Source organism: Drosophila serrata, unplaced genomic scaffold (assembly GCF_035046125.1).
Source record: "Drosophila serrata isolate PLE 108 unplaced genomic scaffold, ASM3504612v1 contig_8, whole genome shotgun sequence".
Classification (NCBI taxonomy): domain Eukaryota; kingdom Metazoa; phylum Arthropoda; class Insecta; order Diptera; family Drosophilidae; genus Drosophila; species Drosophila serrata.
In genome coordinates, this window is record NW_028256906.1 from 1,415,325 (window position 1) to 1,429,810 (window position 14,486).

Consider the following 14,486-nt stretch of genomic DNA (forward strand, 5'->3'; position numbering starts at 1 on the left):
TAAAACTTCTATTAGAGCTTTTGGAAACCTATTCAGTTTGGTTCTATAAATCTAATTGGAGAGTTCAACGAAGCTTCTATTGAGATTACAACAACAAAAAATGTATGTTGGCTCATAAAGATCCTTTAGTCAACCATTTATTTGTGGATAATTATGGCTTTTTCTGCTATATCTTGTCCCCAACGTTGCTCTAGAAACAAAGAAAAACAAAATCACATTTTGTTAGTAGATATATTTATTTATTTATAAATTATTTTGGAAATATTTAGATTACATCGATTTATATTTTCCAAAACGGAATTAAAATTATATATTTCAGCTGATTTGCGTATATAAATGTGTAGCATGATTTCTTCTTGTTTATTATTATAATTATAATTATTTATTAATTACACTAGAGATTCAGTATATACTTTAGGTAGTGTTGTCTCTAAGGTATTAGTAATTCAGTTACGAAAAAATAGATAATCATGAAAGATATTTATTGTTGGATATATCCAACGGAAGCCCTGTTTATTATCGATCTGCATGCCTCGCACATCACTCTCAAGTCGGACAATCTATATATATTTTATAATATATATTGAAGCTATCCATTTCCAGGCATAATAACTCCATAGTAGATGCTGCATCCCGTTTCTCTATTCTATTTTGTAGTAATACTTTCGTTTCACACCTGTGCATATACATAAAAGAACTTTGTTTCTATTCGAAAATCTCGAGTGTTTTCTTTTTTGTGGCAGTTTGACGGCAGTCACCCCATTTTTGCATAGAGTTTGGTCTTGTTCTGGATCAGCTTTCTATATATACACATTAGTAACTAGAAAAAATTTAAGGAAGCGCGTTTGACTTGAAACTACCTAATTTTGGACGGTATATATTGAGAATACAAACACAAGGGAATATTGTTCTATCGAAATGCTCAACGGCAGCCATATATGTATTTATTATTAACTAAAATGTATACTTCTCCTAATCTCTGTCACTTTTCCTAATCGCTCTCTAGAGTTTATTTTCAAATCTATATACTTGTTGGGGAGTGCAGAACACACAAATCGAATAAAGATTGGTATCCAATCCTTTTTTTTACCTTGTTTTGCTCTTTACAAGAGACATTATTAATTATTATAAAATGCAGCGAATCGAAAGTTAAAAAGTCAGGATAACGTGACCATTAAACGGACATTTTAGTTTCTATTAATTATTATTTTAATGTGGCTAACTTTGTCGTCAGGCAATTGTAATTGGCACTTTTTTTGTTGTTTGTGTTTAAGTATGCAGATATATATATATGTATATATGTCAGTATGTAGAGTCCTTTGTGACCTACGTGTGAATGCAAATAATAATATTGTAAGGACATCCACTCAAGGGGCTGGACTTACGTCCTGCCACTTCTTGTTGGATGTCCGTTCTTTACAATATTGTAATTTAATAATTAATACCCTTCCCGGAACGTGTGGTTTTTAGTCGATTGTTTGTTTGTTTGTTTTTTTTTTTTTTTTGTTAATTAAAGTGACTCTCTTTCTCTCTCTCTCTCTCGATTTTTTATTGTGGCTACCATTACCACTTGCGTGGTGGTGGCGGCAAGGGCATATCCTTGCCAGCATGGTAGACACTCCTATGGGTCTCCACATATTCGCTCTGCGTCTGTGTCTGGGCCAGGACACGCTCACCTGTCCTGCCCTGGTGAGTCGTCAGTGGGAGTGGCTGGAATGGAATAATTGAAAGCTATAGTGCCATTTTTGGATAATTTATATAATGTATAAATCAATTCAAATATGATGTTGTTAATATCTGATTTTGTAGTTGATGGATAGATAGAGAAATCACACCTTAAGTGCGTAAACCAATTCTACAATCGAGGGAAATACTACTACTCTTTTTTACTACAACAGTCTTCTAGTACTACTTTCTTCACTTATTTTAGTATGATTATTGTCTTCTACTACTACTCTTCTCGTCTACCATGATTTTTTACTACTAATAGTCTCTTCTTTTAATGTTCTCTTCTAATGCTTTCTTCCGCTCTTCTAAAGCTTCTTCAACCACTCTCTTCTACTACTCTTTTTTCTTCTACTCTTCTCCCTTCTACTGTTCTCACTTCTTTACTCTACTACTCTCTCCGTTTAAATTCTTTCACTAATTTCTCCTACAACTTCACTCCTTTCTCCCTACTTTCTTCCACCTCTCTCTTCTGCTATTGATCTTTCTTGTACTATTCTCTCCCCTACAGTTCCCCCTTCTTCTCTCTTCTCTCTCCTCTCTTTTTTCTTCTCTCTTCTCTCTTCTCTCTTCTACAACTCCCTCATCCAACTCACTTGACGAACTCCTCGTCGTGCACGGGGTGTTCCCTCGGGTGAGGAGATCACCATCTCGTCGGGATCGGGAGCAGTCCAGTGCTCGGTGAACTCGCTGGCGGAGCGGGCCAGCGAAGGATGACTCAGGGAGCGGTGGAAGGAGCGACGGTCGTCATCGTCATAGTACTGCATCCGATAATAGCTGCTGGCATCGCTCATGTTGTCCGAGTGATCCGGCTGCGGTCGGCCAAAGTCCACGGTCACCTCGGACATGGAGCGGAAGTCGTTGTGGTCGGTCTGATACGAGGTGCGTGAGCTGCGGCGAGAGCGCTGCAGATTGAACGGTCCCTGGCCGCCATTGAAGCCACCTCCCGATGCCGATGAGGGGAAGCCCGGCATACCGGGGTCGTTGCGAATGGTACGGACACTGGAGCCGCCATCGCTGTCATACTCGTAGAGCGTGGGCAGGGAGCTGCGACGCGAACGCGTATCCCAGGGCTGTGGAGGAGCCTTCTTGCCACCGCGTCGTGGCATTCTCATTTCCACATCCGGATCATCGTCGCCGGGTGGTGCCAGGATACGGATGATAACGTCCCAGGTCTGGGGCTCAAACATACGCTCATAACGCGTATCCTGACGAATCCGCTCGAAGTCCTCCCGCACCACCGCCTCGGTCAGCATGGTGCGCAACGAGGACTGCGTGGTTATGATCTCCTTCCACTTGGCACGATCATCGTAGCTCAGATTACGCACCGAACTGACATCATCTCCGGCCTCCGACATCTCTGGCTCCTCCAGAATGCGTATGAGTACATCCCAATTGGGCACATCCTTGTCCTGGGGCGGCACCTCGATCGGCTTCATGTTGCCCACCAGCTCGGGACTGGTCAGCTTCAGTTTATTGTCATGGATCTGGGACGGTGGCTCGGCCAGCGGCAAGGTCAATTCGCTGCGCTCCATCTTGGGCGTAAGGGTCAGACCGGAGGCACTGGAGATATCCGAGAAGTTCTCCCACTGCTGCTGTTCCCGCTCATTGGGATAGTTGCGCACGCGCACATCAAACTTGGGATCCACTGGTGGCGGCGGTGGTGGTGCCGGTGGTAGTGGTGCCCTCGGCTTGCTCTTATACTCAGTGACACTTCGCTTGTGACTCTCAATATCCTCGATGGTCTTCTTCTCGGTAACCGTGCGCAGGTAGACATCATCCACGGTGTGCGAGGTCACTGGCGGCGGCAGCTGCACATTCGGCACATACTCATCCTCGTAATAGTGCATCGTGTCCACGGTCATGTCTGGAGCCTCGGAGGATAGGTCAGTGATCTCACTGGGTGCGGGGCCATCGGTGTAGTCAGACCATGTCTCTGGGCGACCATCAACCACCTCCTGATGCGTGCGCGTGTACACAGAGAACTTGGGCTCGGCAATGGCCATTGGTGGCGATGGAAGCGTTTGTGGTACCTGCGGAGCCGGATGCAACTCTGGCACGTACGTGAACTGGGAGTGGATTGTCTCAACATGTGGCGGCAGGGATTCCATGGTCATGACACTCTCACGATCCTCGTAGGCCTCCATTATGGTCGATAGGTTATTCCTGTCTGGACGCAGGGTGGCCACGCTTTCCGTGTCCGAGGTTACTGGCGAAGGCGGCGGTGGTGGTGACTTCTTGACGCGCACCTGGACATCGAACTTGGGTGAACCGGCTGCCACGGCCTCCTGAATGGGTATGGCGTGACGGGTGAGCGAGGATGTGGTCATAACAGCAGCCGCCGCTGGCATCTCCTGGGCTGGAACATAGTGGTCGCTATAGATGCTGGAAGTCTCCTGGATGAAGGCACGATTCTCGAAGCTACCCGCCGAACTGAAAGGCAGTGAACGTGTGTCAATCTCCTCGATCTCAGAGTGCGATTCGCTTGGATAATCGGATGGAATGAGAGCTCCCTCGCTGCCCGAGGAACTGTAGACAGCCTGGAGAGCGGCATGGGCACGCGGTATCTTAACGCCCTCAAAGACACTAATGTTACCCACACTGCTGCCACTCAGTTTGGTGATCTCAGAGCCACTGCCCATGCTCATGGGCAGGCGACGCACCACGGGTATAGGACGGCTACGCAGGCAGTAGTAGGAGACGGCCAGTCCCAGGAGCAGCAGAGTGAGGAACATAATGGCACAGATGATCATCAGGATTTGGATGCTCTTCAGCGGTGGCTGGAGCACAGAGCCCGTGGCAATGGGATTGAGACTGTTCAAGGAGATTCGAATATAGGATTTAATATAGGTTTAGGAAAGGAAACCATAAGGATACCCACATGGGAGCTGGCAGGGCTGGTGGCAGTGAGGGCACCGGCGGTGGATAACGGCAGACAATGGTTATAATTTCATCGCCATCCATCTCTAGATTGGCATGGAAACGCACTATAATGTTGTTGGTGAACACGCGGGTGGGATTCTGCAAAAGAATTCGAGATATGGAGTTGGATATATTCGAAACCAAAACAAGATCTTGCCACGCACCTGAATGGTTCCACATCCCTTCAGGGGCAGCTCGAGGCGGTAGCTAAGGGCTCCCTTGCCGCTCACACGACAGGCACTGCTGCGATCATAGTCAGCCTGTATGATGCCATGGAACGGATCGTTGAACTTGAGATCAACCTGAAGGGGATACAAGAAGAGTAGAGCTTCAGTTGAGGAGCAGGGAGCTGGGGTTAACCCAACACTCACCTGCATGGATCCGGCGGCACAGTTCAGCGCAGCCTTGGTTCGATTCAGGAATATCAATGGGCTAATGTCATCCAATTTGGTTACCTATAAAAGGGGGAAAGCATTTTATTAAGGGTACAAGGAGGAAGGGATCTTAAGCCTTTTACCTTGCCATCCAGAGTGGCCTCCTCGGGCAGTCCGTTTGTTGTGTAATTACCACTATCTCCATGCTGCACATAGTTCGATTGTCCTGCTACCAGACCACTGCAGATGAGGATCAAGAGCCCCACGGCCATTACTCTGGGCATGCCGACCCTAAATGGCCTCTGGTCCGAGCTCATTTCGTTGGGAATCCACTAAAAAAGGAAGAGAGCTAAGCATAAAAAAACAAAGAGATTAGTATTTACAAAGGAGAATAGGAATATAAACAGAGATATCAGGAAGCTTGTTTTTTAAGTCTACACATCCTCGAAAAAAGTATCTTGAGACTCTTAAGAGGTTCCAAAGATTGTTATAGAAGGATATATATATTCTTTAAATATATATGTAATATATATACAACTCGAAAGCACCGTTAGAGCCAAAAGCACACACATCATTCCAACAAGTGGCCTCGCCTCACTTGTGTCAACGACTTTCGTGCCAAATATTTCGCCTTCAAACGAACCGCAGATAAAAAGATACAAAAGCCACAACACAACACAACACCACACATAGAAAGAACTTAAAAGAGAACCTTTTGAATCTATATTCCAAATCTATTCCCGACTTTCTTTCTTTCTTTATTTTTATTTCGTGGGTTCTTTCGGTGAACCGATTAAGGTCGGCGATCTCCGCAACTGAAGAGCTGGTCAATGCCAGTGTCAAGATTGATAGGTCGGTCGTCCAACCGAGACCACCTTCAGACGCGATTAAACAGCTAAAAATATTCATACATCTGTGTATAGATGTATCCGATCTTCCAGCAAAGGCATTAAGTATTGCATAAAGGCGTCACAGCACACGCAATAAATATATATATATATTATATATAAAAGACTGTGCAATATACACCAAGATGTAATAAGTAGTTGTCGATATGCTCGAACAGACCAATAAAGCGAGACGAGACACCTACGACAATTTTGCCATATTTGTCAGGAACTTTTGCCTTGAAGCCGTCAGTCAGCCAGCCAACAAGTCAGCCAACAAGCCAGCCAGCTAGCCAGCTTAAGCGGGCCAAGACAGAGGCTCCAAGACAACGGCAAAGGTATGGCAAAGCCAGCAATGACTAAGACTACTTGACTTGAGTTTTCCATTTTTTTTTGTTTTTTTGTTTTTGCAAAAACGAGTTTTATAGCTTACCAAGCCAAGCCAAGACAAGCAAGCGAGCAACCAGCCTGCCAACACACCGTCGTAGATGCGGATACATACACCGGCACCGATACAGATACAGATACAGATACATCAAGAGTGCAAGAGCATTATGTGTGGTTACACTAGCAAAAAATATCATTATATTCCATGGATATCAAAAGATATAGATCACAAATATATATCACAGATAAAGAGTCTATATAGTACTATATCTAGGAAAAATCACCTTTGAGATAAACGCCCTAGAACTCAAGAAAAGATCAAAATTTAATTTACCGAAACATCTCGTACACCTGCACATATGATTCCCAGCTTGTTCTAACATCCCCAGAATGAAGTGACTACTACCAGCTGCCGGCCAACTCCTATAAAAGTGTGTGTGTGCAATTACAAAAGTTTCAAGTCACTACTGTTTTAAGTTAATTACCCCAAAATGAACCAGATATTTTAAATATGTCAAGTAAAATTAACCTTAAATTAAGAAATAAATTATGCTAATTAAACAATCAATTAAATACTCCTACAACTAATGAAAATTCTTTCTAAGTATACCAATAGTTCACATTTTATGAATATGGTAATTATGTCTTACGTATGACTAATCAGATTCAAGAATTAAAGATATAAGAGAGACCCTGAAATCAGATAATTAATGGATATATCTCTCAGTAAGCTATTGCTAACTAACTAATCAGTTGTTAAGTTTAAGGCAGAGCACCATAAAATCTAAACAAGCCACTAAAAATATCATTTTTAGGGTTTATTTTCTTATTTTGCTCGTAATTAACGTTGTACTGAAATATCTCGTACACCTGCGCATATGATTCCCAACTTGTTTTAACCTCCCCAGAATGAAGTGACGACTACCAGCTGCCGGCCAACTCCTATAAAAGTGTGTGTGTGCAATTACAAAAGTGTCAAGTCACTACTGTTTAAAGTTAATTACCCCAAAATGAGCCAAATATTCTAAATATGTCAAGTAAAATTAACCTTAAATTAAGAAATAAATTATGCTAATTAAACAATCAATTAAATACCCCTACAACTAATGAGAATTCTTTCTAAGTATACCAATAGTTCACATTTTATGAATATGGTAATTATGTCTTACGTATGACTAATCAGATTCAAGAATTAAAGATATAAGAGAGACCCTGAAATTAGATAATTAATGGATATATCTCTCAGTAAGCTATTGCTAACTGACTAATCAGTTGTTGAATTTAAACCAGAGCACCATAATATCTAAACAAGCCACTAAAAATACCAATTTTAGGGTTTATTTTCTTATTTTTCTCGTAATGAACGTTGTACTGAAAAATCTCGTACACCTGCACATATGATTCTCAACTTGTTCTAACCTCCCCAGAATGAAGTGACGACAACCAGCTGCCGGCCAACTCCTATAAAAGTGTGTGTGTGCAATTACAAAAGTGTCAAGTCACTACTGTTTAAAGTTAATTACCCCAAAATGAACCAAATATTTTAAATATGTCAAGTAAAATTAACCTTAAATTAAGAAATAAATTATGCTAATTATACAATCAATTAAATACCCCTACAACTAATGAAAATTCTTTCTAAGTATACCAATAGTTCACATTTTATGAATATGGTAATTTGTCTTAGGTATGACTAATCATATTCAAGAATTAAAGATATAAGAGAGACCCTGAAATTAGATAATTAATGGATATATCTCTCAGTAAGCTATTGCTAACTGACTAATCAGTTGTTAAGTTTAAGGCAGAGCACCATAAAATCTAAACAAGCCACTAAAAATATAATTTGTAGGGTTTATTTTCTTATTTTTCTCGTAATTAACGTTGTACTGAAAAATCTCGTACACCTGCACATATGATTCCCAACTTGTTCTAACCTCCCCAGAATGAAGTGACGACTACCAGCTGCCGGCCAACTCCTATAAAAGTGTGTGTGTGCAATTACAAAAGTGTCAAGTCACTACTGTTTAAAGTTAATTACCCCAAAATGAACCAAATATTTTATATATGTCAAGTAAAATTAACCTTAAATTAAGAAATAAATTATGCTAATTAAACAATCAATTAAATACTCCTACATCTAATGAAAATTCTTTCTAAGTATACCAATAGTTCACATTTTATGAATATGGTAATTTGTCTTAGGTATGACTAATCAGATTCAAGAATTAAAGATATAAGAGAGACCCTGAAATTAGATAATTAATGGATATATCTCTCAGTAAGCTATTGCTAACTAACTAATCAGTTGTTAAGTTTAAGGCAGAGCACCATAAAATCTAAACAAGCCACTAAAAATATAATTTGTAGGGTTTATTTTCTTATTTTTCTCGTAATTAACGTTGTACTGAAAAATCTCGTACACCTGCACATATGATTCCCAACTTGTTCTAACCTCCCCAGAATGAAGTGACGACTACCAGCTGCCGGCCAACTCCTATAAAAGTGTGTGTGTGCAATTACAAAAGTTTCAAGTCACTACTGTTTAAAGTTAATTACCCCAAAATGAACCAAATATTTTATATATGTCAAGTAAAATTAACCTTAAATTAAGAAATAAATTATGCTAATTAAACAATCAATTAAATACTCCTACATCTAATGAAAATTCTTTCTAAGTATACCAATAGTTCACATTTTATGAATATGGTAATTTGTCTTAGGTATGACTAATCAGATTCAAGAATTAAAGATATAAGAGAGACCCTGAAATTAGATAATTAATGGATATATCTCTCAGTAAGCTATTGCTAACTAACTAATCAGTTGTTAAGTTTAAGGCAGAGCACCATAAAATCTAAACAAGCCACTAAAAATATAATTTGTAGGGTTTATTTTCTTATTTTTCTCGTAATTAACGTTGTACTGAAAAATCTCGTACACCTGCACATATGATTCCCAACTTGTTCTAACCTCCCCAGAATGAAGTGACGACTACCAGCTGCCGGCCAAATCCTATAAAAGTGTGTGTGTGCAATTTCAAAAGTGTCAAGTCACTACTGTTTAAAGTTAATTACCCCAAAATGAACCAGATATTTTAAATATGTCAAGTAAAATTAACCTTAAATTAAGAAATATATTATGTTAATTTAACAATCAATTAAATACCCCTACAACTAATGAAAATTCTTTCTAATAGTTCACATTTTATGAATATGGTAATTATGTCTTAGGTATGACTAATCAGATTCAAGAATTAAAGATGTAAGATAGACTTTGAAATCAGATGATTAATGGATATATCTTTCAGTAAGCTATTGCTAACTAACTAATCAGTTGTTAAGTTTAAGCCAGAGCTCCATAAAATCTAAACAAGCCACTAAAAATACCAATTTTAGGGTTTATTTTCTTATTATTCTCGTAATTAACGTTGTACTGAAAAATCTCGTACACCTGCACATATGATTCCCAACTTGTTTTAACCTCCCCAGAATGAAGTGACGACTACCAGCTGCCGGCCAACTCCTATAAAAGTGTGTGTGTGCAATTACAAAAGTATCAAGTCACTACTGTTTAAAGTTAATTACCCCAAAATGAACCAAATATTTTAAATATGTCAAGTAAAATTAACCTTAAATTATTTCTTAATTTAATTTATGCTAATTTAACAATCAATTAAATACCCCTACAACTAATGAAAATTCTTTCTAAGTATACCAATAGTTCACATTTTATGAATATGGTAATTTGTCTTAGGTATGACTAATTAGATTCAAGAATTAAAGATATAAGAGAGACCCTGAAATTAGATAATTAATGGATATATCTCTCAGTAAGCTTTTGCTAACTGACTAATCAGTTGTTGAATTTAAGCCAGAGCACCATAATATCTAAACAAGCCACTAAAAATACCAATTTTAGGGTTTATTTTCTTATTTTTCTCGTAATTAACGTTGTACTGAAAAATCTCGTAAGGCAAGGCACTCGCTATTTACACTTGAAATCTGTAGACATAATATAAATAAGTACATATCCTTGCCCTATATTTATCTACATTATATATAACATAGTGACTTGTTAGTGAAGTTTCCCAGTTGTAATTGAATAACCTTTGTAATATTTCTTTTTTCGAGTGTAGGAGGAGTACATGGCAACTTGTGTGTGTCTATGTGTGTGGTGACACCTGGTCCAGGGGCTGGCTTTAATGACAACGTCTCCTTCTGCCCATTACCGGAATGTTCAGGCAGTACACGCAGAAATCTGGATTTGTCAAGGCTGTTTCTCAGGTATGTACAGACAATATTATTCCAATGCGTCATCGTGCATCGAAAGCTAAGAGACAAATGTTGATAGAACTTGTTTTTGCTACCTCCAAAATTGATATATTATTTAAATTTTACCAGTTTTGTAGGGAAAACATATAAAAAAGAGACAAATTTCAAGAAAAATGGAATTACTGAAATATATAATACATTTTGTAAACATTTATAATACATAATCATATTATAATTAAAGGTTTGCAAAACAAGTATTTGAGATACTCTAGCTCCTTTATAACATATGAGTGGAACCTTGCATGTTCCAGATGTACTACTTTAATGCGAAATATCTTGAATATGTTATATAATATGGCAAATGTGATGTATCTATGTATCTATATACATATATATTTTGGCTAATGAATTAAACGCCGTCACGCGAATGTATTTAAAAGAATACAACAAAAAATAGCTCAAAGTTTTCAAAGAGAGCATTGTGTGTGTGTGTGTGTGTGTGCAAAAGTTTCGACACACACCTAACATCATCGCTGCACATACCACACCTTTACATCTGTATGCATAGGCATACCTGTGTGTACAGGTAGGCATGCAGCTTCGCAGACACACACACGCTCTGAGATACAGATACAAAAGCACAGCTACATATATAGATACTTTTATATAGACAGAGATAGTCTTGCTTCGTTGCTCTGAGCTGTGAGCAAAACTGGTTTTATTTATTTATTTATTTTTTGCTTAACTCGTTGCTGCTGCTCACTCCGAGCTCTGGTCTGAGCTCTGCGTTTAATGATTAGGCGCTGCGATGGGTGGAGGAGAGTTTTGGGTACCACTAACATGTTTAAGGGAATAAGATTACATGTGGAACGGAACATCACATGCAATAGCAGTGTTGCATAAATTTTATTGGAAGGAAAAGAGATGAGATAAATATATAGATTTGATACCAAATATCGTTTTCTGCCTTGGTATATACACACTTTAGTTGTTGGAATTTGGTTCTAAAATAGATGTAACTAACAAGGGTTCTACACTCGGAAGAAATTCAATTTTTACTAATTTATAATCAGTTTTTGACAAAGTTTTTGCCTTTGAAACAGCATGTTGTTGAAATTGTTGGTGAGATTGTTGTTTAATTTTTTTACAAGATTGCCTCACTTAAAAATAACAAAATTTAAGATTTGTTTTAGTAGGGCTTAGCCTTAGTTCAAACTAATATATATTTTAGTTTAATATATATTTTAGTTTCAACTAATATATATTTTAATGCTATACTTATAACTAAAAACTATTACCATATAGTATATATAGTATAGTACAGTATATAGAATAATTTAAATTCCTAATGAATGCAGAAAATAGCAAAAGCCACGCAAATGTATGCATTTGATTTCCAAGTCAAACCTCTTTAATCATAAGCTTCTCGAAATTATTTAAAAATCTGCTTCGTTACAAAGTCTGCCTTAGAATTGATTACTTCCTAATATGTAAATAATTGTTATATTTTTTGTTCTGTGTAGGAATTAAGAGAGGGGCAAGCACGTCAACGGTCAGGTACGCATGCGCAGTACGCCTATTTAAATACTCCCTCTCCCTTGGCCATTCTCTTGCCAGCTCTGTGCTCTCTGGGAGCTTGCGCCAACCTTAACGACTTGGCTTAAACGTCATTGACCGTGGAGCGTAGGCAGGGCTTGTCTTAAAAGGGGGATTTCCGAAAATAACAATAAAATAATCGCTTAAAACTTGCATCAGCTATAAGCTATATGTATATACTAAATATGTATATTCAATTGAATTTCTCAGGGGGGAACTGAAACCCCTTCCTCTCTCCCTAGGCAGCCACGCCACTGCCTCAGAGTTAGTGTTCTGCTCTGGCAAGCAGCAGCTTCTATGGTGGCGGCATTTCGGCAATATTCCCACTTTTCAAAGCCCACAAGTGGCTATTATATGTATATATATATAGTATATATAATATATATAAATATATACATATGTGTATGGATACATATAAGTACAATCAATGATTATAAGTTGTACCTAGACATTTTTTATGCCTTTGAAAGGTTCCATTGAAAATTCGGGCTTAAAAAAGTTTAGAAACACAATTAAGAAAAGTCTACAAAACAATATTTATAAAATTGTATTGAAATTTGTACAAAAATAGATTGTAGAAAGGAAATCATGATATATTATAAATATTACATATAAAAATGCCTCATTTATAAAGAAATTCTCGTTGTAGAATATTTTTCAGCTACATTAAAAAAAATTGTTTTATTTCAAAGTCGAAATAAGAAATCAAAAAGGTTTAAAAATAGACTAAAATTTTCTTCTCAAGATAAAGCTACAAAAACCTTTTCCTCTTAACATCAAACAAATAGAATCTATATTCAATGGAAAATCTTGATAAGGCACACAAAATCAATTTTAATGAACCCATCAATGCGATTAGACCCACTTCCGTGGACAATAGGCCGAAAATGAGTGGAACTTTCGAAAGAATTTTATTCTGAGAGGCAATTACTGTACTTCAAGCATCAAATTACAGGTTAGAGCCACTATTTTCCTTTTTCTTTCTTATTTGTTTTATTATGGATGATTCAGTCAGTAGTTGTGTTATTTTTACTATCCCATTTTGTGAGTAATGTCAATTTCCGGTCAACAGATGCGATCTTTTTTCTCTGATGATCTCTTAATAGTTCTCAGAAGTGATATCCCGCGATTCACACATCACAGACACAAGCAAAAAATAAGGTATTGACTGATCAGAAAACTGAATCAAACAGTATATATATATATCCGTTTCAAAGGTTACTCCGTCACATTATATGCTGATCGTGCGAATGCGACGACTGTGCGCTCATTGTTTATTTTAATAATTTCACAAAAGCAAAAAAAAAGAGAAAAAAAACCGAATTAATGCTTTCCCAGTAAGCTACTAACACGGACCGCACTCTTGTTAGTATCTTACCAGGTTACCGGAAATATTACGAGCAAAAAAATAAAGAAAAGATAATGCAGAGAAACAGGAGAAAAGCTTGTAATTTGCATACTTTTTTTTTGTATGTTTGGAGTCGCGCTTAGGCGCCGTTGCCGTTGATCTTCGTTCGTTGATTTGTTGTGGGCTTAATTAATGCCGATTCTGTGCGAACTGCGGAGACAAGCGACCTGTTGCCTCTCTAACTTTTATCCGTGCCCGAACGCGCTCTAGCGGATTACCTGTTAGCGACTGAGTTGGCTGCTCGGCAATCTGGCAAACTGGCCCCCAGCCCGGGCCACAAAGCTGGCTTGCTTCGCTCCAACGCCGCTCCGCCGCCGCTCACAGCTTTTAGGCCAAGTTAGGACCGAGTCTGTGTTGGAGTTTTGTTCATCAATGTGTGTGTTTTGTTTTTTAATGTTTTTGTTTTGTCTCTTCTCAGCTGAGCAATTTGCCCATTCCACTCTCTCTCTCTCTGTCTCTGTGTTGTATTGTTATTTCTAGCTCCAACTTTGCTCTGCTCAATTCTCCAACTATTATAACTTTTTTGGTTTGATCAAATAACATTTACCAAGTTTATGCCATGAATTTCCTGACTTCTTACATACTAAATATAAGAGACACACGAGAGTATGTGAATTTAAATTATGAGAATTGCAAATTATACTAATTAAATCATTTTTCTATTACTACGAAAAATCGACTAAAAAAAATTATCCATACTTAGAATATTTTTCCAGAATTAAAAACACAATTCCATTAATTTTAAGCCAAGGCACCAAAATATCGCACACCTGCGCATATGATTCCCAACTAATTCTAACATCCCCAGAATGAAGTGACGACTGCCTGCTGCCGGCCAACTCTTAAAAATGTGTGTGTGTGCAATTTAAAGTGGCAAGTCATTACTGTTTATGGTTACTTAGACTACAGTCAA

At 38.3% G+C, this 14,486-nt stretch overlaps 1 protein-coding gene across 1 annotated transcript; it reads right to left on the reverse strand.

Moving 5' to 3' along the window:
- Positions 1-217: 217 nt before the first annotated feature.
- On the reverse strand, positions 218-13,918 carry pot (zona pellucida domain protein papillote). The gene is made up of 7 exons (XM_020952869.2): positions 13,626-13,918; positions 5,165-5,370; positions 5,019-5,102; positions 4,812-4,949; positions 4,607-4,746; positions 2,322-4,539; positions 218-1,710 (listed from the first exon to the last, which is right to left on the reverse strand). Exons 2-7 carry the CDS (start codon positions 5,336-5,338, stop codon positions 1,564-1,566), a joined length of 2,901 nt encoding a protein of 966 aa, XP_020808528.2. The 5' UTR covers positions 5,339-5,370; positions 13,626-13,918; the 3' UTR covers positions 218-1,563.
- Between the last annotated feature and the right edge of the window lie 568 nt (positions 13,919-14,486).

Coding starts and splice junctions, on each gene's coding strand:
- pot (XM_020952869.2), bottom strand. CDS start 5,338: ATGAGCTCGGACCAGAGGCCATTTAGGGTCGGCATGCCCAGAGTAATG. Junction 4,747..4,811: donor AGGGATGTGGAACCATTCAG/GTGCGTGGCAAG, acceptor ATTCTTTTGCAG/AATCCCACCCGCGTGTTCAC. Junction 4,540..4,606: donor CCAGCCCTGCCAGCTCCCAT/GTGGGTATCCTT, acceptor CTCCTTGAACAG/TCTCAATCCCATTGCCACGG.